The sequence below is a fragment of the Syngnathus leptorhynchus genome, chromosome 3, assembly GCF_054491065.1.
Source record: "Syngnathus leptorhynchus isolate UIUO chromosome 3, UIUO_Slep, whole genome shotgun sequence".
Taxonomy (NCBI): Eukaryota; Metazoa; Chordata; class Actinopteri; order Syngnathiformes; family Syngnathidae; genus Syngnathus; species Syngnathus leptorhynchus.
Genome location: NC_141197.1, coordinates 21004290 through 21025791, shown reverse-complemented (window position 1 = coordinate 21025791; position 21502 = coordinate 21004290). Strand labels below are relative to the sequence as shown.

The following is a 21502-nucleotide window of genomic DNA, read 5'->3' as shown; positions in this document are numbered from 1 at the left end:
GCCGACAACCTCATGTAATGAAATGTGGGTTAATTCAAATGGCCGCAACTCAGCGGAGTGGACAGCCGTGTCACAAAACTAAAGACCGTGAGGATTTCAGTTCAAAAAAGAAACAAACAAATGTAAGCGCCGCTTTACTTTAGGAAGTAGTAGTAAAAACGTTTTAGTGATTAGTGGCCGTTGTCACGGAAACCGTCAAGCAGCCCGTCGTGGGGCGCTCGGGACACTTGCCGCCTCTCGGCCCGGTTAGCCAACTTCCTGTTCTTGAGGCTTTCACACGCTGGCGTCGGCAAAATCCCGACGCGCAAAACCTTTCTGAAAGAGAAGAAAAGATGTGAAACATTTGGGAGTGCCAAAGGCTGACCTCAAACCCTGCCCGAGCTTCGGCCATGGTAGAAAATTTGGGACCCTGCCCGAGCTTCGGCAATGGTCGAAAATTTGGGAGTGCCAGAGGCTGATCTCAAACCCTGCCCGAGCTTCGGCCATGGTAGAAAATTTGGGACCCTGCCCGAGCTTCGGCAATGGTCGAAAATTTGGGAGTGCCAGAGGCTGATCTCAAACCCTGCCCGAGCTTCGGCCATGGTAGAAAATTTGGGACCCTGCCCGAGCTTCGGCAATGGTCGAAAATTTGGGAGTGCCAGAGGCTGACCTCAAACCCTGCCCGAGCTTCGCTTGACGCCCTGATTCGACACCCTGCCCCCAAAGCTTCATAGGAAAGCCTAACGCCATGTCCAAAGCTGGGTCGGAAAGGCCCACATTTCACAAGTTTGGCGTTAAAAGATGAATCCGTAACTCGAAAGCTTCATCTGAAAGCCTAATTGTGCGTTCGGCCAGAGCTTTAAAACCTCGGCGGGCCGCTTTTGCCGACTTAGAGAAAAGAGGCAGCTCGTTCCTTTTGTTTTCTCAGAACGTTCCCCAGATTCAACGAAAAGGCGGGGGGGGGGCAGGCGACCAATGGGAAAGCGGCCCGCGAGCTGTCCACAAACATCTGGACATGCACCCCCGCCCGCCCGGCAAAACTCATAACACCTTTTGTTGAGTAAAAGGCTTTGGAAAAAAGGACAGCTTCCGTTTCGAGTCGGAGCGTTGTTTGTTTGCCCGGCTCCCCAAAAAGCGCGGGTTGCGCAATCTTTGCCGATCCGCTCGGCCCCGCCTGGCGTGTTTGCCGCCGCTCGAGCGTGTCGTGGCGTTCCGACCTTCACCTCGCTCGCCTCCTCTTTTCATGCGTGTGAACAAAAGGAACACCGAGGTCGGGTGGGGTCGCTTGGCATCGTATCTCACTTTTATTGGGGTGCAACGCCTCTTTTGGACTTGACATGTGAATGACGTGAAGCTAAAAAGAGCAATTGTGTGCATTTTTGGATCAGGTCTTCAGTTCAGAGGAGAACAAGGAGGGTGTTCGCCTCCAACACACTGGCCTTACTGTACCCTCAGTGTGCGTGTGTTGCCGGGAGGGAGGGAGGGAGGGGTTGTCGCCGCGGCAACCAGATGTCCGCAGCGCCCTTGTTCTCACACAAAGCTTCATTCTGGAGAATTCCTCCTAAATCACGGGTACGGCGACAAGAGAAAAAAAGCCCACCTCCCCGTGTCCCATGTAGCCCTGCTCCCGACCTCCTGCGCTCTTCACGCCAAAGCCCCCCCCCCCCCTCAGCTGAGGTTGCAATCCGAGCGAGCCGTTTTGCTTGACCCCGGTTTTTCACCCCGGCCACTTCAGTGTGCGAGCGTGTCTTGTGCCCGCCCCACCCATTTCAAAGGTTGTCTCACCAGTTTGTAGTCTTTGTGCAGTTTGCTGTACTGGAACATGTTGCAGAGGACAGTGGACGCCGCTCTGGAAGCTTTCAGACCGCCCGAGCTAGCGCAAAGCGCAAAGCGCGCACACACAAAGTGACAAAGCGTGAGAAGCAGTGAGCGTAACCAGGAGGAAATTCCAAAGCCGCGTCAGCCAGAAGCCATTAGCGACAATTACTGTGGTGTGGAGCCGCCTTCGCTGTAGTCCGCTATCGGAATCGAAAAAAAAACAACTATGAAAGATGTCCAGGGACGATATCGTCTCAGGGTGTGGGCGGAGCTAATCGCTCTCCCGGCTCACGTTGCGGAGGACAGTTGACGGCGCTCTCGTCATGGAGACGAACAATCCTGCTCTTGCGCTTATGGAGTGAGTGGGGGGGCTCAATCCAGCCTTGAAAGGGCTCTCTGGATTCATCTGTTTTTTGGCTGAGCCTGCCTGCCTGCCTACCTGTTGTCATGGGACGTCTTGATGCCCACCAGCTTGGGCAGGCCGTTGAAGTAGGCGATGTCGCGGGCTGCCAGGGAGCTGCAGGTGACCAGGTGATTGAGGGCGCCGCAGATGTTGACCACCACCTCGCAGGACGGCGTCTTCTGCAGCCCGTCGCCGGGCAGCTTGGACACCAGGACGCTCACCATGTTCTTGGCTGCACCCAAAAACAGAGGGAGGAACGCAGCGCCGCCACGATGCATCAGCACACGCGCGGCGAGATAAACGCAGCCAGCATGCGTCGGGACCGCGAACGGCAGGCAACTCGTTCATGAGGAGGAAGCAAGCAAGCAAGCAAGCAAGCGTGCGCGCGACCGACCCACGAGGTCCTTGTTGGCCGCGTGTCTGGCCAGGTTCCTCAGCAGGGCGGTGAGCGGTCGCAGCTCGGCCTCGTCGTCGGTGTCCAGCAGGTCCAGCAGGCTGGGCAGCATCCGCTCCTGCTCCAGGACCACCGCGCTCAGCAGCGACGCCCACTGAGAGAGAGAGAGAGAGAGAGAGGGGCCACAGCAGCCGCGTTCATAGCTAGCCGAGGCTCCCTCCCTTTTTCGTTTGGCGTACCCTGCCGTCTCCGGCGGTGAGGTTCTGCAGCGCGCCCACGGCCGCCTCCCTGCTGGCGGAGGTGCTCTGGGCGCTCTGGAGGAGCCGCTTGTACAGCGCCACCACCCGCGGGTGCCACAGCCACTCGGCGCCGCGCGCTTCTCGCGACGCCTCCGACGTGATGGCCAAGCTCTGCTGCCGTTGCTGCTGCTGCTGCTAAGGGCAAGCGGGCGGGCGGGCGCACACACATTGGAAGGATGCCGTGACACGCCGGCCGCCGGTGTTTTTCAAAATGGAACCCAATGGACACGCAATTGATTTGGAGCTGCCGCTAACATACGCGCCGTGCCGTGGCCACCGGTGTCCTAAAGACGGGCGGAGAAGCAAGCCTTTGGCAACTCGCTAAACTGCTGTAATATGAGCCAATTTGGACTGAGCACACCAGTACGGTGATCTCGTCTGTCTGCACCAGTTACTCCACCGTTTGTGCTCGCACGTCCGTTTGAAGTATTGCTGCTAGTTTGCTTCGCCCATCGATGGCGTTTTGTGTTGGCAAAGCGGAGGGAGGGCGGGATGACGCCGTCGTTCGCGTGCGCACTTTGTATGCTATTGTTGAGGCTATTGTTGCCAGTAATTGGACCTTTGCCGGCCTCACTTGTTGTGGCGCAAGGCGATCCGCTTCTCGGCTTTCAGTCTGTTGCTCTCCGAGGTGGAGCAGAGTCACTTGTCACTTACCCTCCTCCTCCGAAAGAGAGGGAGAGAGGACACCTCCTGAAGCTTGAGCCCGCAATGGGGCGGACGGGGGAGAGAGAGAGAGAGAAGGGCTCGCAGAACGTCCACCTTCACGGAGATGCATTCGGGGCCAAGGCGGCCCGCGCTAAGCTAAGCTAAGGCTTGCAATGGGCTCACATTCCCAGTCTTATGTTACCCGTAAGTAGTTTGTGTACGTGTTTGCAAAGACTTTAGAAAAACCAATTCCCATCGACGCTCGTTTAACTCGGGCCCGCTCACCTCGGCGTTCTTCTTGCCGTACATGGGGAAGCAGCCCACGGCCTGGGCCTCCCTGGAGGCGGAGCCTCTGCCGGGACCCTCCAGCCGAAGTCGCACCGAGTGGGGCAGCTCCGAGTACAGCTGGTAGGACAGATTTCGCAGCACGCACGCCGAGTTCTCCAAACCCTGAAGCGGAAGGGGCCAGAAGATGAAGAGGAGCAAGAAGAAGAAGCGTGGGATTTTTGTCGTTACCTTGTCGTCGGCGCCGACTTCCCGCTGGATGTAAGACACCAGAGAGTCCACCAGGCCCGACGTGTCCCTCATCTTCTCTCTCGTCCTCTGGTTGACCGAGCTCAAGTTTCTGCGCAGACGCGTCGGACAAACGCGCTGATGTCTCGAAACGGGGCGAGGTCCGTGGGCGAGGTACCTGAGGCATCCGGTGGCGTTGTTGAAGACGTCTTTCTCGGAGGGGCTGAGCGGAATGCAGGCACAAAGAGGGATCAGAACTTTGCCGCTCAGCTCTGCCAAAGCCTCTCTGCACAGCTTCTCCTTCAGGTTGTCTCTGGACGACAGGTTCCACAGCACGCCTGCCGGCGGGACCTCACGCCGTTAGCGTCGGGCGCGTTCTCCATCCGCGCAAACGGGACGGATAGATAACCTGTGATGTTCTTGCGGAGCTCCTCGTCCGGTTCTCCCAAGATGGCCACGAGGCGCGCCACGCCGCCGGCGTCGACGAGCGCCACCTTGTTGTCGGCGTTCTCGTAGATGAGGTTGCGCGTGGCGCCCGTGGCGAAGCGCAGCACCTCCAAGTTGTCGCTGGAGAAAAGCTGAACCAGAGCCGGGACGCCTTGGAGAAGGCGCACCTGGCGGGCAGCCGCCGCTCGCGTCAACGACAGCAGGCAGGCAGGCAGGCAGGCAGGAATGCGGCGTGAACAAAGTACCTGCTTTTTGGAATCGCTGCTATGGTAACACTGGTGCTGAATGTAGGCGGCGCCCAGGATCTGCAAGGCGGCGTCCGGCTCGCACAAATACCTGACGGCGGTCTGCGCGTCCAGGCCTTGCATCCTGCAATGGGAAGAGAAACGTTACATTGATGATACTACATACATTAGCAATGAGGAAAGGCCATTTCTGAGAAGAGAGTTGGGGAGAAGAAGAACAAAGTCAGAGCCAGGCCTCACCCCGCCAGTTGCTCGTTGCTGCAAACGGACGCTCCATCCAACACGTCCAGCCCTTTGCCCACACTGGCCACGCTGCGCACCGACGCCGCTCGGTGAACGGACGCCGAGGCGGCGTGCTGCGCGCCGCTTTGATAGCTCAGAACGTGGCCGGGCCGGTGCACGTGCCACTGCGGGACGCGCTGACTTCCCCAGCCCTCGGCCCGCGCCCCCCAGCCGTAGGCGGCGGCGCCGTGCTGCTGGCGGTTGCCCATGCGGCTGATGGTGCGGTGCGAGGGGCCTTTGTAGGTGAAGCGGATGGGCGGCTCCTGGTCGGCCCAGTCGCCGCCTCGCGGGGCGCCGCCCTGCGTGGTGCTGCCCCGCAGGGTGCCGCTGAGGGTGCGCCTCAGGGCGGGGGGCGCCCACGCCACGGGGTTGTCCCCGCCGTGATGGTTGATCTCGGCCTGGCACAGCGACTTGGTGCGGCGGCTGCGGGCGCTGTGACTTTGGAAGACGCTCTGCTGCGCCACGCTGGCACGCACCTTGGACGAGGTCTCCGCCGCCGAGCGAGACGAGAAGCCGCCGGAGGGCGTGGTGGACACCTGCGGGAAGGTGGGAAGGAAGGAAGGAAGGCCACAGGCGTCACCCTTGCCAGCGCTCGCGGCCAATCAAAGCGAGGGGCGGCGGCCAGCCCATCTCATCTCGGAGATGCCGAATCAGCCCATTTTTGCGTGGCTGGCCAGCCGGCCGGCCGGCCATGTCCTCCTTGACGGGAAGGAAGCGGCGTTTGAAAGCAGGATGCTGACTTTTGGCCTCTGCATTGTTGCTGGGGCCGGGCCGGCCAATCAAAAGCAACTGCTCCACGTCCTGTTTGCTCCGCTTTCATTGTTGTGGCTTTAACCACACTTATGAGTGCTGAAACGTGAAGACGGTGGGTGGAGAGCGCTGTGTGTGTGTGTGTGTGTGTGCGCGTGTGTCGGGCTCATGAGCTGCTTGTGCAACTATTCGGCCCGTCGCCGTTATGTCATGGTGACAGGGGGCCAGAATAAGAATAATAATCTGAGGCAGTACTCACCGCCATGATGCGGCTGGGCGTGTGGATCATGGATCTGGAGCTGAAGCCTCTGCCGCTGTACTCGCATGCTGGATACGCTAACAAATGGACACGGGCGTTACTCCAACCTCACTTTTGCCTTCTCCGAGCACCGTAAAAAATGGCTCTGGACTTTGCTGGAGCATTTCAAACGGGCTTTGCGGAATCATTCTCCAGCCAATTGTTTTCTTTTTAGCGAGCGAACGCGTTTGATCTTGTGGTCCTCATAATACAGACTTTTGTCTGAGATCTTGTGAGAGAGTTTGACAGAGGAAGGTCAGCAGCCCCCAGTCCGGAAGGAAGGGAGGGAGGGAGTAGGAGGCTTGGGTGTTAAGGAGGGCCTCCTGGCCGCATGCTTCGCCGGGGCCTCGCCGGGGGTCACGTGTCCAAGCAGGAATGCAAAGCGAGCGCCGACAGACGGAGTCAATATGAGAGCGTTCCGAGACGCGGCGCTGATCAGGCCAGTACTGCCTTTTCCGTTCTTGTAAAATCCCTTCGCAGCTCCCGAGGCAGATAAGGAGCACCGAGAATGTTAATGGCGCCTCTGACCTCTGGGGAACGCTTCCTCACACTTGGCCAGGCCAGGCCAGGCCAGGAGCACCCTTGGTGACTTTACGCCTGCAATTATGGCTTTACGACGCTGGCTGGAGAGCTGCCGCAAACCGCTAATGAGCTTCTCTAAACTGCGAGCGCCGCCACGTCTCCAACACGTGCTCCCGCGCTCGCCGCCACCTTGCAGCAACATTACGTGTCCGTCGGGATCCCCAAACAACCACGCGCCGCCTTGACAAATAAAGACCTACAAACGTCCGATCGGAGGCCAAGCGTCGACTCATCGGATGATAAAAAGAAGTGGTCACTTTAGCAGCTTGTTTGTGTTGAAAGGCAGGTGAAGGCAAAGTTGAAGTAGAGCAAGGCCACGCTGCAAAACAACCTTGAGCTGACTTTTTCTCCAATGGGACTGACTTCATCTGTGCATTTAGCCGCAGATAAACACAGGCGGCAAAAGGGAGCACAATAACCAACCTGTTTGTCCTCTTATGGCGAGGTGACTGGGATGTCTGTGAACCCGTTCCTTTGCTGAGCTTCTGTCATGCTTTGTACAACTACTGTCACGCCAACGTCGCCGCAAAAACAGGAAAGGGTGCCAAGGCGGCCTCACAAAATGGCCACACACAAACAAGTCTGGAGTACAAAAAGTAAGAATTGACCTCGGGGCTTGGTACGTCTCCAGCGCGCGCAGTGGTCCCCCGTTTGGAAGAGGGTGTGCGCACTTATGCAAGCACATTCCCCAGGCATTACATTGAAAAATGGCCTTTGTTGCTTGAAACACAAAGAGGAAGCCACTCTTTTGGGGAGTTTTGGGATGCGCCCCGATGGGCTTCTTCTGACTTTTGCACACTTTGTCTTCTCATTTCATGCGTCTTCAGCTTGAGGGGCTCGTTCTATTTGATATTTAGACGAGAATTTGGTTTTTTACTTGAAATGTAATCAAGCAGGTGAACACGATCCAATTTCGACATGTCAGTTATTTATGAACACGTTAAGTAGCCCCAGACTTTTCAGTGCCAATTGTTGAATTTCGCACCACAAAAGCGTCACCAAAGGATCTCGCTCGTCATTCCACATCAATCCAATCAAGCAAAGCAAAAAAAAAAAAAAGGACGGACGGCTATTTTTCACCTGCCGGTCCAAGCACCGCGTCGTCGTCGGCGGTGTTCAGCCTCCCCAGCGACGGAGACTTCTTCTCGGCCAAGCGCAGGCGGACCTGCTCCTGGACCCTCCGCGCCTTGGCCCCAAAGTCCGAACACGGGCCGTCCGAGGGAACCACGTAGGCGGTGCGCGACGAGTTGGGCTGCAAGGCGGACAGGAAGCAACCGTCCACCACCGCCGCCGCGCTCATCCTGCTGCCACGGCGAGCGCACGGAGACCACTCGAGAAGCAATCCGGGCCGGACGGCCGAGACCAGCGCAGAGCAGAGCAGCGGCGGACGACTTGGGGCGGCCGTCGCTCTTTCGCGCACTGACCCACTGACGAGGAGGGGAGGGGAGGGGAGGGCAATGGAGGGGAGGAGGGCCATGGAGGGGAGGAGACCAGACCAGATGGTGTCCATGGGCCCGGAGGGGCGGGATCCGAGCCGGGCCGGCCCGAGCCGAGCCGAGCCGAGCCGATGGGTAGACCACCTGCTGACTGACTGGATGAAAGAAAAGAAAAGAAGCACCTTACGCGAGTGGAATGAACGTCAGTCAAAGGTGCGCGCTGACCTGTGGCCTCTTGTCCTCTCTCATGTCCCTCGTGGAACGTAGCAGTAATGCATTGGAGCCTTTTGTGTGGCCTCCACTAAACATTGTCGTGTACTTTAGTTTTTCGGATGGATTCTCTCGTGTACTTTCATGGCGTGATAGTGTAGTTTGGCCGACTCCTCCTCCTTCAGCCTTCCCAACGTGTTTCACATTAGCGCTTAGTAACGAGGTCGTGACCCCTGAATCCACACACACACACACATATCTGCCACTAGTGTAAAAGCAGGGTGATGTTGAGTTAAAGTTTGTCGCGGTTGGCGTTGTGGCTCCGCCTCCTCGTCTGCAAGGAGGAACGGCCGTGGCTGACGGGATTATCAGAACATTCCCAAACATTGAGCGAATTCAGAGGCAGCACGTCAAGTCAGAAGTGGCCAAACCTTCAATCCGTGCGCCACTAAACGCTCAAAGAGCATATTTGGCGCCTTTGAGATACGAGCGAGCCGACTTGGGACTTTCCCGTGATACTGTGTGAGCGAGCTGGCGTGGGGGCACTTTTCTTTTTTTTTTTTTTTGACTTGCGACTGCAAACTTGAGTTCTGGGCACCACAAAAGTACAATTGTTCATTTGTGTATTTCAAACAATCAAATAGCCTCTGCTAGCTTCATGCTAAGACAAATTGCAAAACATCAAATGCACGTTTGCCAAGTGAAACACTTCCACGTGAGAGGCAAACATTTCAAGACATATATAATAATAATATTCATCCAAAAAGAAGTGGGGCCTCATCCAACTTAACTTGCAACCGTCAAGAACATTTTGGCGTTAAGGCCCCACCAACTGCAAGGGAACCGATGTCAATTGAGGCTGAGAAGTGCGCTGCCGCCATCTAGCGGCGGCAGCCTGATGCGCACTCAAATCTCGGAATTTTGGCGTCTCTCAGATGAAAAAGTTGACTTGAGTGTCAGTTTGTGCCTCCCCCAAACTTGCAAGTGGAGACAGTCATAGCTGAAGCCACCACTTGGCTGTCTTTGGCATTTTCTTAAAGTCATTCAACAACATTGTCCTCTTTAGAGTGTCATTTGCGCTCACGCACGTTTGAGATGACGTCAATGCTCGCACAATGACGATTTCCAGCACAAATGGATGTGTAACCCACATAAAGGCGTTTCCCATTTGGCCGCTCAAAGACGTCAAGCAAACTTCAAGCTCGTTGGCCGAGCGGATATGGCCAGGGCCAGGCCACCGCAGTGGCCAGACAGTCACGCTCAGTCACGCTCAGTCACGCTCAGCCTTCTTGGGGATTTTACGGTCAAAAGCGGCCACTGATAAATATGAGCGACTTTTCCTGACTTCAGTAAATATCTTTCTGGTCTTTTGGAGACTCTAATGTGACAAATGATTTATGGGCACAAGAATAAAGTAGAGGTGGCATTGGTTAGTCCGTGTGGCTCAGAGGAGGGGAGGGGAGCTCCAGCTCCTGCTCCAGCTCCTGCTCCTGCTCCAGCCCGCGTGTTCTCCAGCTCCAGCCTTCCCGTACGGAGTCCGCCCGCGTGTTCTCCCCAAAGCGTGCACGGGCGCGACAAATTGCCCGTTGTTTGTTTGCGTGCGTGCGCCCTGGCGACCGCTTCAACAACATTATCAATCAAATAAGCAGACAAAGGCCAAGTTTCTCTGTAAAAGACATTTAATGAATCCCTCATATACTCGGGCAAACAGGAGCGGGCGGGGCGGGCGGCAGTGGGAGGGGCCTGTGGGACGGTGGCCCCGCCCACAGCCTCACCCTTTCCTTCACGACGTACCAGACAAAGGAGAAACGAGGCCTGGCCTCCCTCAGCTAATTAGTACGTTGGAGTGGAAAGACGACAACCATGACGACGAGACACTTTGAGGAGGACCTGGCCGTGGTGGTCCAATTTGGCTCGGCTCGCCGAGGGTGACGGACGGAACCGACCGGTGAGCAACATTAGCGACGATGGCTTTCAGCGCAAAGCTAACACTTTGATGGATGGATGGACAATCTCCATTGGTCAAATATGTTGAAGTCAACTTTCAGGCAGGGGCATCCAAAGGGCGTTGCAGCTTTCTCGAGAGATGCAGAAACACACGGTAACTTTGCTCTTCTTTTCTTTTCAGTCTAATCTTTCATGGCTTAGAAAAACAGGTCACCACTTTTGGAGAGGAAAAAAGGCGCTTACATTAGCGTTAGCAAATATCTTACAGCAGTCAGCAACACGACCTTTTCAAATCTTTTTCTTCAGCGTAACATTAGCCATGCGGGTGTTTGCTTTTGTCAAGCCCATTGTCTGAGGAAAAACAAAACAATTGGCAGTATTTTCCAAAGTGATGTCGTAAAAGTGACCTTTACCTTGCGTCTCATCACATTAGCACTTGGATTCCAAAAAGTTGGGCAACGTGCTAAAGACGTACCACCAGTGTTATGAGAGCAGAAATCCTCATTTTGACTTGGTTTCAGAATTGCAGAAAAAAGTCAGGCAAAAATCTCCAAATTACATTTTTGCTCTTGACATTTGGTTTTATTCGTAACCTTTGTCTATTTTACAAAATATCTCGCAGACAACGTTTCAAACGAGGCGCTAAGTTGAAAGAAAAAGAACGGAGGAGTTACTATTTTATTTTGGGGAATCCTGATCAACTTTCTTTCTGGAACTACGAAAGGTTTTTGGACACCCGTGCCTGACGCTTCCACCCATCGACTTCATCGTTTTAAGAGCGTCGTTTGCGTTTTGATTTTTTTTTTTTCTTCCAATGTTTTAACGCACGTAAATATGCATGCGGACAGCATCCAGACTTTGGTTCCAGCTTTCCCAAAAAGTCAGACAGGAAGCGAGTCAACGTGGCGGAGAGAGCGCCAACATACGGCAGTGCGCGGTTACATCCATGCGCGCGCTCAAAAAGCACGGTTAATATCTATATATATATATATTTACACACAGTTTATACATCCAACAGTGGGGGGGGTGAACAAAAAACAACTTCAACATGTTATCAACAACCCATGTGCCCTCCTCAACTGCGCAAATCAGATTATTTGTGAATAGCAAAAGTACAATCTCCTTTTCTCCGCTTATTGGTCCCAAACTGGTGTTTTTGGTGAAACCCACGTTCTGTCGCTGATGAGCCAGGAAGGGTGTACATCAAAGAAGACTTTCAAATTGCAAAGACTTTCTGCCAGAGGAGGGCACCCGGGTTGTGTTTTCAAAAAGAGGATAGATATACTGTTGCGTAGCTACACGTTTGGTTAGGTCGACTCGGGGTTAGGTGGGCTCCGGCGCGGGGAATAAAAGGCGCCACCAAAACGCCGCCATGCGGGAATCCAGCAAGCTAAATGCGGCAGAGGAACGCCGGGCCGGGTAGGACTAGTAGACGGGACTGTTGCGGATGCCGCAGCACAGGACCATGCTGAAGATCATCTCGAAGATCTGCGCACGTACGCACAAAACATTGTTACCGGGGCCCGCACGAAAGCCCGCCCGCACAGCCAGCCGCACGCTCCACTTACCATGATGATGGCGACCACCAGGGCGAAGATGCCGATCAGGTAGATTTTGTCGGAGAACAGCTCGGTGATGCGGGTGTGGCAGCTCTACGAGACCCCCCCCCAAAACAATGAAAAGGACAACATCAGTCCAAAGGAAACAAAAAAGAAATCAAACAATATATGACAATGTGTTGAAAGTTGGACGTTAACCTCAAAATACGTGCGTCAAGGAAGGCTTTTAAAATAGAACCATGTCAGTCAATAAATCAATACAAAATATGCCTTAGCCACATCCCAGCTCAAGAAAAAGATCAAGAGAATGTATTTTAAAAACTTACCAGCAAAACTAAAAAGTTGAAAAAAAAAGAAAGAAGGAATAAACAACAGTCCAACTTGTGGAGTGAACTTCAAACTCACGATGGAAGTTCCGGAGCTGGGACAGAGGTCGGTGACGCCCAGCAAGTCGGTGAATTGCGTCAGAATGGACGTGCCTTGACCTTTGCCGCAGCAGCTCAGCTAGAAAGAAAGACTAAATCAAGCAGATGCTCCTCCCTTCCGGGAAAAAAAAAAAAGACTTCACTCTATCATTGTTCTGTTTTTAGCAAGGCACTTGGCTCATTTGACATTTGGCCGTGATGTTATCGCGCCCAAACGTGGCAAGGTTCACATTGGAATGTGACAAATTCAACATTGTGACAGGATGGATGGACGGACGGACGGACGGCTAGATCAGCGCTCGTGTTGGTACCGTCTCGTGAAAAACTTTGAGCACGGAGACCGCCGCCCTCTTCTTCTCCGAGTCAGCGGTGACGCTCTGCGTCATGGCTTTGTCGTAGATGGAGTCGTAGAAGTTGATCATCTCCTTGGAAACCTGCTCCGCAGTGGGAAAAGGCTTGCTCGCATCAGAGCATCGGTGTCAAAGCCAAGGCCCGGGGGCCAGAAAGCTCACGTGGCCTTACCGTGTCTTTGTGCATGAAGCCCCAAATTCCGGCAGCCACTCCGCAGGCAAACAGGATGACCAGGCAGGCAAAGAACTGAACAAGAGCACAAGAGCACAGCGTAAACACGGACGCCGCCGCGGCTCTGGTGGCGGCGGCGGCGGCGGACGACTGACCGTTCCCAGCAGGCATTGCGACTCCTGGATGGCGCCGTAGCATCCCAGGAAACCCACCACCATCATCACCGCGCCCAGCGCAATCAGAACGTGCACGCCTGAAAAACAATATTTGGCCTGTTTCTCAGAAGGAATTTCCGGGCCACTCCGTCGGGGTGACATTTTCAGCCACAAAGAAAATGGAAGTGAGCGAGCGAGCGATGATGCTTGAAAGCAGACAGGTTGGACAGCCCTTCTCTTCAATTCAACTCGGACGCGTTGCCATGATGTCAGTGCGGTCATGGTCATTAGCCGGCATCGTCAGGCGTGTAATTCAATTGCGGCATCCGTCCGCAGAGCCACTCGCGCTAATGCGCATTTCTAAATCAATACCTTGGCCAAAAGCCCGCCCAGCCGGCCGCCATCTTTCATAGCTGCCATAATTCCATTTCCCTTAAGCGTCCTTTCCTGTCCAGCTTGATTTAATCGCCCGCCCACCGCCGCCGCCATCTGCTTTTGGTCGGCCCGCTACGCCAATCGGCCAAGGCCAGACCTCACGTTGTATGACAGAGAAGCCGGCCCGTGGCTAATTCTGCTAGCTCGCAAAGACGGAGCCTCGTCGTCAAGCGCAAAAGTCTTCACCCTGAACCGTTGGCAAATAATGTCGGCGCTTGATGTCGCCTCCAGATGTGCTGCGCTAGCCACAATTAGCTCGCCCGCCATTGTTACAGGACACAATGCCTTCGCTTCTGTCGCTTCCCGTTTCCTGTCCTGGCTTTTATTTTGAAAACAGATGTTCACTTTTTAGCCTGGCTCATCATTCCTGGATGTGTTTTGGCCACTCCAAATAAATAGAAATAGTCCACAGAAAGCGGAGTTGACCCCTTGCTCGCCGGTTGTTATTCCACGCCGCGGGCGTCTGTCTCTCTGTTGTTGTTGTTGTTGTCTTTTTGAAGGCACCTTTGCGTGACGTTCACTTTGCCTACCTCCGCCGAAAGCGGGCCTCTGTTAACGGGACGCCGTTATCAACACAAAGGAGTCACGTGATGCGAAAGTTTTGAAAATGAATGGACGGCTAGCATAAGCATAAGTTTTTGCTTTTCATTGACGGCTACAAAGCAAATGGTTTCAGAGGGCGCGTGACCTGCTTTCCTTCTTCCCTTGTATCACAGTTTGGACATCCTCCACGCTTGGAAAGCATATTGACTTTTGTTTTCCTCCCCCGTCGCCACTAACGAGGCGAGCAAAGTGCTCTGAGCGCGTGACCCAATTCTCTCGAGAGGTTGGCGAAAAGCCTCAAAGTGGCGGCTCTGCGCAGGAAATGACCAGAGGAATTTGTGACTCATCAAATGTTGGAGCGGGAGCCGTCTATCTCCCGGAACGACCGCTAACACGGGTACGGACAGACGGACTACTTGGGCGCCGCAGATGTGCCAAGCTTCCGCTGCCATCGTTGACAGGCGACGAGGAGGAGGAGCCTTTTGGCTGGAGGGAAGGAAATAGAAGGAGAAAGGGGAAGGGAAAGAAGAAAAAAAAAAAAATCCAGGCGCGAGACAGCGTGACTCGCATGCTAACCACCAGCAGATGGGGAAGAAAGGGAGGGGGAGGGGCGCGGCCGGCCAGTGAGGAATTTTTTCCGACACCGACGAGGGAGGCCTTTTCTTCGCTCCTCGGCTTTCCCTAACCGGCCGAGGCCTTTCCTCCATCACGAGATGCCACGACAAAAATGGCTCAAACAAAAGTCCTTCTTTCCATTCTGGAGCCCTGGGGGGTCACAATCACAGCAAGCCACATAATTCTTGCCGGCCGCGTCCCGGCGGCGCTAACGTTACAACTCGCGTCACAATGTGGCTGGCGCCGGCGGACGGGCCGTTGTGTGAATTAGGGCTTGTCGCTGACGGCGGTGGTCAAAAGTTGGGTGAAAGCCGGATGCTTTCAAAGGCTGGCGCTCTGGCCGCCTTTCACGTCAGTGAGCGTCTGGATGTCACGTTTGTCTCCATCAATAGTTGATGTCCATTTGAGGCGGGGCGGGAGGGAGAGAGGGAGGGAGGGAGGGAGGACGAACAGACAGACGGACGGACGTACTGATGTAGAAGGTGTCGGGCGCCTGCTGTCCCTCAAAGTTGATCTCCAGCAGGCTGCTGGTCTGCGGGTCGTGACGCAGCCACAGGGCCACGCCCAAAATCACGCAGCCGGCCAGCTGAAAGAAAGCAAAAGTGGAACGGTGTCGGAAATTTCAACATTCAATCAAGGAGGTGGTGAGAAAGGTTGCATTGTACGTTGTTTTCGCCGGGTCGCCGCAAACGCCGACGCGGCGCTCCGTCAAACGTGTCGGCCGCTGCCCGGCAACTGCGGCGACCAACGCACGCGAGCACAGCAGAGCAAAGCAGAGCAGAGCAGAGACGCACCAGAGGCAGTAAAGGATGGAGCAGAAAGCCACTACATGTTTGGTGTTTTCTGCCATTTTTGTTTTTTGGGAAGGGTCCCGCGATGAGCCCGGAAAAGCAAAGTTAATATGTGGATCGAAAATTGCACCCAAAACGCTTGAAGGCTAAGCAGCGCAAATGTTGGATACTTGGCCTGTCCCGTTCTACTTTTCCAAGTTGCCTTCTTTCGGGAGTTTTGGAAACACCCGAGCCAGCCGGCCAGCGAGCCGGCCAGCCAGCGACCCGGCCAGCCAGCCAGCTAGCCAGCCAGCCAGCGGCTGGTTTCTTGACCAAGCGGCACGAAGAGCACGAAGAGCACGACGCTCGTGGAACACATGCTGATTGCTCCACCATCTGTTGCTCGCACATTCCACAGCGCGGCGGTTGGGAAGGGTGGGTGGCTGGTTGGGTATAGGAGCGAACGTAAGTGGAAAGGTGGGGAAACACCCCCCGAGACGCCAGAGCTCCGCCAATGGCGGGCCAGCCGGCGCCGGCCAATGGGAGTGCGGCTGCTTCAAACATGACCAAGCTGGGCTGTGTTTCAGGAGAATGCGGGGGGATGGGGTGCGGCCGGCCGGGCGGCTTCCCATTCGGATCCCTCCCCTCCCCCCTATAGCGAGGCTACCTCTTAACCCTCTCTCTGTCTCTGAGTGTCCACCCGGCCGTGATTTATGGAAACCGGAGCTAATAACGCTAAAAGCTCGAATGTGGGACGGGCATGCAAACGGGCGGACGACGCATTTTGCCATCCGAGGCTCCTTGGCGGTCAAAAGCACAAATCGGGAGGGGAAGGGCGGCTGGCCGATGGCTGCTTTTTTTTTTACTCGGGCTGGTTCCAAAGCGGGCTCTCCGCGGGGACGTACCAAACGGAAGCGTAACACTCAAGAAGGAGACAAGTGTGCCATTTGCTCTATCCTTTTAGCGGAATGGGCAAATGCGGCCATTACGGACGGGAAGGGCCGCCCCGCGACACCCCGCCCCGCCCCTTTGTTTGTCCCAACTGAATTTGGGTGAAAAGATGGGCTAGTGGCGGATAGTGAAAAAGCAACCTTCTTAAAACGGATGGATGATGGATGGAAGGAAAAAGAATTCAACAATTAGGAGCGAGCGATACATGGATTCTCTTTGTAATGTCTTCCAATTGGACCTGAAAGAGTTGAACGAAACGCTGCAAACGAAATGAAAATATGCCCGGAAGTTGCCGTTCCTTTTGGCAATTATTTGGACTTTGATTTCATGTTCTTCTGGCGGCCGGCTCTCTCGTTAATGTTTCACTTTGATGTCTGACATTGAAGGTGGCTGGCTGGGCTGGCTGGGCTGGGCTGGCTGGCTGGGCTGGCTGGCTGGGCTGGCTGGCTGGGCTGGCTGGGCTGGCTCCTTTTGACCAGAGATAAAGACATCCGGCGTCAAGCGTGAGCCCGCCGGACCACTTGAGCTTCCCACGTGCGCGCAAAGTGGCCTCGCTCATCAGCGATTGTTCATTTCCGTTCTTATTACGTCAATTGGACTTGACACAAAACGCACACACACACACACTTGCACGATTACTAACAAAAACGGTGCTTAATTGCTCAGCAAAATCACATGCTCATTCAAAATGAATACATCAAACACTCACAAATGTTTTCTCTCCCTTTCTCAGACACACACACACACAGTGTGGAAAGAAGGACTCACTCTGACTCAGTGGGAAGACCCACAAAATCCCAGTGACGACTATTCCAATCTTTTCATGTGCGTGGGCTCCACATGGCAACGGAACCACAAAAGCACAAAGTTGTCACAGTCGGCGTGAACAAATGAAACAGCCGCACATGCCAGCTAGAAAGACAAGCCTTGAAGTTGCTTTTGCACCAAATAATACTGCTCCTGCTTCAAAGTTGAATGACATTGAGTCATTTGCATTTTTCTGGGGGGGGGGGGGGGACTTTTTCCTTGTACCGTTGTTGAGGGAAAATGGTCCATTTTGAAGCCCTTTCACACTTGTCTGGAGGCTATTTCAATCAACTTGACTTGTGTGTGAGTATCAATCCAATTTCTCGACTCACATACGAGCGGCAAACTAAATGTTTCAACGTCTAACATGGTGGACGTGGGCGTGGCCAGACGTGTGTGGCGGCGGCGGCGGCGTCACGGGGAACCCACAGATCGCATTTTGTGTCATGCCAAGGCTAGGACCGAATAACGCATCTTACACACACACACACACTTCACATATAATAAAACACAGTCGCGCACAGACAGAAAATTGGCGCGGCAGATGGAAACCACCAATTCATAAATAAACACACAGAAAAACAAGACTCGCGCAGTCGGCCGGGCGGGCGGCCGGGCGGGCGGGCGCGTGATCACAAATCGTCGACAAAACGATGACTCGGAGTGCGACATTTGAAATTCGCTAAGTGGCGTTCACGCGGAATTTGGGAATCAGGCTAAACCAAAGTCTCGCGCCCCCTCGACAACGGAACATGTTTTTCGCCTAGCGGGGCTCCACGCGCTTGCGGTGTGGCGGATTTGACGTGCATGCGCTGGCCGGCCGGCCGGCCGAGTCGCGTCGAGTCGAGTCGAGTCGCGCACCCGCAGAAGAAAAAGAAAAACGGGGTGCTCGGGTGGGGCACAACGAGGCCATTCAAAAAAAAAAAAAGACACGCACGGACGCACGCACGCACACATCATGGTTAAAGCGCTCACCCAGAAGATGAAGTTGCAGAAGAAGAGCAGGTACTTGATGCATTTGGTGCAGCCCTCGACGCCCATGCTGACGGAGATTTGACAGACGACTTGACTTAACGGGACGGCGGCGAAACGAAACGAACGGACGGACGGACGGCTCCACGCTCCACACTCCAAGGAGAAGAAGAAGACAACACCCAACGCGAGCAACTTCCCCCGAGACCCCGTCCTCCTCCTCTAGTCCCCTGGACCCTCCCACCAAGCCCTCCCCGAACCTCCAACCAATACAAGGGGGGCGACGCCAGGCTGTTTCCCGGCACGCCTCTCCCAATCGAATCGCTCGTGGATGACGTCTCTTCTCTTCCGCCCATTTCTGCTTCACGTCTCGAGTTCTCGCGATTGTATTCGTTTTCTGTGCTGTATAAATTGTCACCACTAGATCTTCTTTCTTCGGACTGTTAATGGAGGTGTTTAAAGGCCCAAATTGGCGACACACACTGCGCTGGCTGACTACAATTCCCAGACTGCACCGCAATAGGTGCTCGCGCCTCCAACACGCACGCACGCACGCAGGCACGCAGGCACACAGCCAAAGTAGCAGTTTCTTGTGGTTTTTCCCCGTTTGGACACATTGATTCGTTTTATGTTTCCTGTCACATGGGGCCACGTTCTTCCCATTTATGGATGGATGTGTTTTGAGCCCACATTTGTTGATCCTCTTGCAGGAGCGCGTGTTTAATCTCTCAATGAAGTGGGAGTCAAGCCTCAAGCAAGCGAAGGAACAAAGCAACAAAAAAAAACAATCTTACGCAACAAAGAAGTGACGTATGAACCCGCCCCCGCCTGCTCGGCGAGAGCTCGGATGCTCCGACTACGATTCCCATCATGCACTGTCTGTCCCTTCTAAAAGAGCAGCGTTTCTTCAAATGCATGAAGCCAATTTCCATCGGGTTGAAATTGTTATCCGGACTCTCCCGAGCCATCCTCAATGAGTCTCGGTGTAAAAATGACGCTTACGTCACAAGTGCCACAGTGTCGCAACAGTCGGTTGCGGAGACCCGAGACAAAGGGAGCTCCCAGAATGCACCTTACCTTTCTCTCACACTTCCGCACGACGCAGAGCGGTGGATCGTCCTCGGCCCTACGACATTGGCCCGCTTTGAATGGCGGATTGCGCCATGTGGAACGGGGCCGCTCTCGACGCAGAGCGGTGGATCGTCCTCGGTCCTACGACATTGGCCCGCTTTGAATGGCGGATTGCGCCATGTGGAACGGGGCCGCTCTCGACGCAGAGCGGTGGATCGTCCTCGGTCCTACGACATTGGCCCGCTTTGAATGGCGGATTGCGCCATGTGGAACGGGGCCGCTCTCGACGCAGAGCGGTGGGTGGATCGTCCTCGGTCCTACGACATTGGCCCGCTTTGAATGGCGGATTGCGCCATGTGGAACGGGGCCGCTCAGTCGAGTCCCACAGAGCACGAATCGAGTGCGATCCCGGGTCAACTGTTCCACCACAGGTGACCGAGCCGGACTGCCTTGTGGTCGATGTTGAGGGAAGGTGAGCGAACGAGCCTTTTTTGGCAGCAAGCAGCGTGTTGTCCAAAAGTGGCACGGTCGCCTTTTTGTCTTAGCGCCAACCAAACTGGCTGGCATGTATTTTGTTGTGAAAAACGTGTGTTTGTTTCTGATTTGGGGCTTAAAATCAAGACAGTTGTTGAGAAAAACGTGTGTTTGTCTTTGATTTGGGGCTTAAAATCAAGACAGTTAGCAAAATGAATCTAAAGCTGTCCACGTGTTGGGGCTCGTCACACCTGTCAAGTCAGCAAAGGTGCTCTTAATAACAAGCATTTGCGCAAGTGGCTCTTCATTTTAGCTTTCAAACATGACAACATTGACGCTGGCAGAACAAACCACAAATGGCGTCATAAGCTCAGCAGAGAATAGCGTTGACCTTCTTGAGAAAGTCGCACAAAGTTCAGAGCATTATGGAGACACAAATCATGATTGCGTTTATTGTCTCGCGTTTTTCCAACAAAGACTGCATGTTCATGAAACGTCTCCGGCTGGCCTTAGCACAAGCTCGCTCACGCGTCGCAGGGCGGCGTTGGCGGCGGGCGGCGCTGCGCGTCGCTGCGCCTGGCCAGCCTGTTGAGGGCGTCGTCCACCACGTCCAGCTCGTGGCGCAGATCTCGTAGCAGAGTTTGGATGCTGCCGCTGTCCTTCAGCACGGCCACGCTCTGCGTGTACGCGTCGTAGCGCACCGAGAAGGGCCGGCGGATGCGCTTGGCAAACTCCCTGCGAGCGAGCGAGCGAGCGAGCAGTTGCAAAAAGGCTCACCATCAAGTAACTAGCCGAAGATTTTGCTTGTTCTTACGACAATGTTCTTTAAAAAAAAATTCTAGTAGGAAGTCTTATTTACACATATTGCGGACTCAACGTATCCCCCCCCCCGACCTCATTTTGCTCTTGGCGTCGTCGAAGGTTTCGGTGACAAAGTAGACGTTCTGGAAGGCGGTGATGACGCATTCCTCGTCGCACGTCAGCCGAGGATCGAAGGGACGCACCTCGGCCTCGCCCGACAGCGCGTGCTCGCCGCAAAAGACGCACACGCGCAAAGTTACAAACAGGAGCAAAAATCCAAACACCAAGAAAGGCGCAGCAAAATGGAAGGGAATGACGATGCAATCGAAACAAAGGTGAAAACAAGAAAGTCAATAAAAACACTAATCAAATTGAAAAGCAAAAAGTCGTGAAGGAAGGCAAATTCAACAAAACAACAAGAAGAGAAAGAACGAACAAACAAATGATAAAAAATGGACACGAAATGGTTCTTTTGAGAACCGATTTGAGTACAAAAGAAAACGGGGAAAGGTTTGCAAAGCGCAAAGTAGGCGGCGGCCTCGGCGCTACCTTGAGCTCGCCCACGGACGAGAGCAGGCCGGCCCCGTAGGCGCGAAGTCGTCCGTCCTGCTTGCACAGTCCGAACTCCACCGTGAAGAAGTAGCACTGGTGGAGCAAAAGGTTGAGAGAGCCGCGCGTTGGTTGGTTCGCTGGTTGGCTCGCTCACCGTGGCCAGTTTGCGCACGGCGTCGTCGTCGGCCCCCAGCGACGCTAAGCCCATCTCCTGCGAGAACTGCGCGAAGCTGGGCTCGGCCAGCAGCGGAACGTGGCCCAGTAGCTCGTGGCACGTGTCCCTGCCGCCACAAAAAGCACAACGTGATAGATAGCGGAGCATTTACAAAGACGTCAGCAACAACCAGCTGATGTGCCCAAGGATGCTTTTGTGGCCCGGAGGGAGGAAGACAACTTTCTTCAGACAACGAAGAGACTTCAACGAGCCCATTTTGGAAACATTTCAGATGGTTCATAGTCTGGGATGAGTCTCATGGATGGATGTTTGTTATTTTTTTTTTTTTTTTTTACATGCCCACCGTCAGACCATTTGGTCTTCAGTGACCAGAATGAAAAGGTTTTCCAGACTAGCCCATAGCAACGTCAAACTCCAGGCCCGGGGG

General features: G+C 54.5%; 3 protein-coding genes across 5 annotated transcripts in view; all 3 read right to left on the bottom strand.

Annotated features, from left to right (window-relative positions):
* Window positions 1-121: 121 nt before the first annotated feature.
* On the bottom strand, window positions 122-8861 carry LOC147059763 (plakophilin-3-like). Of its 2 annotated transcripts, none has more exons than XM_085908590.1 (14): window positions 8317-8861; window positions 7736-8246; window positions 6035-6111; window positions 4984-5561; window positions 4744-4867; window positions 4461-4665; window positions 4230-4389; window positions 4055-4163; window positions 3824-3988; window positions 2834-3028; window positions 2595-2748; window positions 2237-2432; window positions 1765-1852; window positions 122-315 (listed from the first exon to the last, which is right to left on the bottom strand). In XM_085908590.1, exons 1-14 carry the CDS (start codon window positions 8686-8688, stop codon window positions 274-276), a joined length of 2976 nt encoding a protein of 991 aa, XP_085764716.1. In that variant the 5' UTR covers window positions 8689-8861; the 3' UTR covers window positions 122-273. The 2 variants fall into 2 exon arrangements, with proteins under 2 accessions (XP_085764716.1, XP_085764717.1); XM_085908591.1 differs by having other exon boundaries at window positions 2834-3025.
* A 1942-nt stretch (window positions 8862-10803) lies between these two features.
* LOC147059762 (CD81 antigen-like) lies at window positions 10804-18207 on the bottom strand. 2 transcript variants are annotated; one of them, XM_085908618.1, is made up of 8 exons: window positions 18006-18207; window positions 14974-15088; window positions 12910-13007; window positions 12755-12829; window positions 12544-12666; window positions 12213-12311; window positions 11817-11900; window positions 10804-11736 (listed from the first exon to the last, which is right to left on the bottom strand). In XM_085908618.1, the coding sequence occupies exons 1-8, from the start codon at window positions 18069-18071 to the stop codon at window positions 11674-11676; spliced, it is 723 nt and encodes a 240-aa protein (XP_085764744.1). In that variant the 5' UTR covers window positions 18072-18207; the 3' UTR covers window positions 10804-11673. The 2 variants fall into 2 exon arrangements, with proteins under 2 accessions (XP_085764744.1, XP_085764745.1); XM_085908619.1 differs by lacking the exon at window positions 14974-15088.
* Window positions 18208-19980: 1773 nt separating this feature from the next.
* LOC147059761 (tryptophan 5-hydroxylase 1-like) overlaps window positions 19981-21502 on the bottom strand; it is a 3715-nt gene continuing 2193 nt past the window's right edge. The window contains exons 9-12 of the mRNA XM_085907217.1: window positions 21055-21181; window positions 20898-20993; window positions 20442-20575; window positions 19981-20282 (exon numbers count right to left, since the gene is read on the bottom strand). Of these exons, the coding sequence (XP_085763343.1) occupies window positions 20072-20282; window positions 20442-20575; window positions 20898-20993; window positions 21055-21181 (568 nt within the window). The 3' untranslated portion in view covers window positions 19981-20071. The remainder of the gene's footprint in view (window positions 20283-20441; window positions 20576-20897; window positions 20994-21054; window positions 21182-21502) is intronic.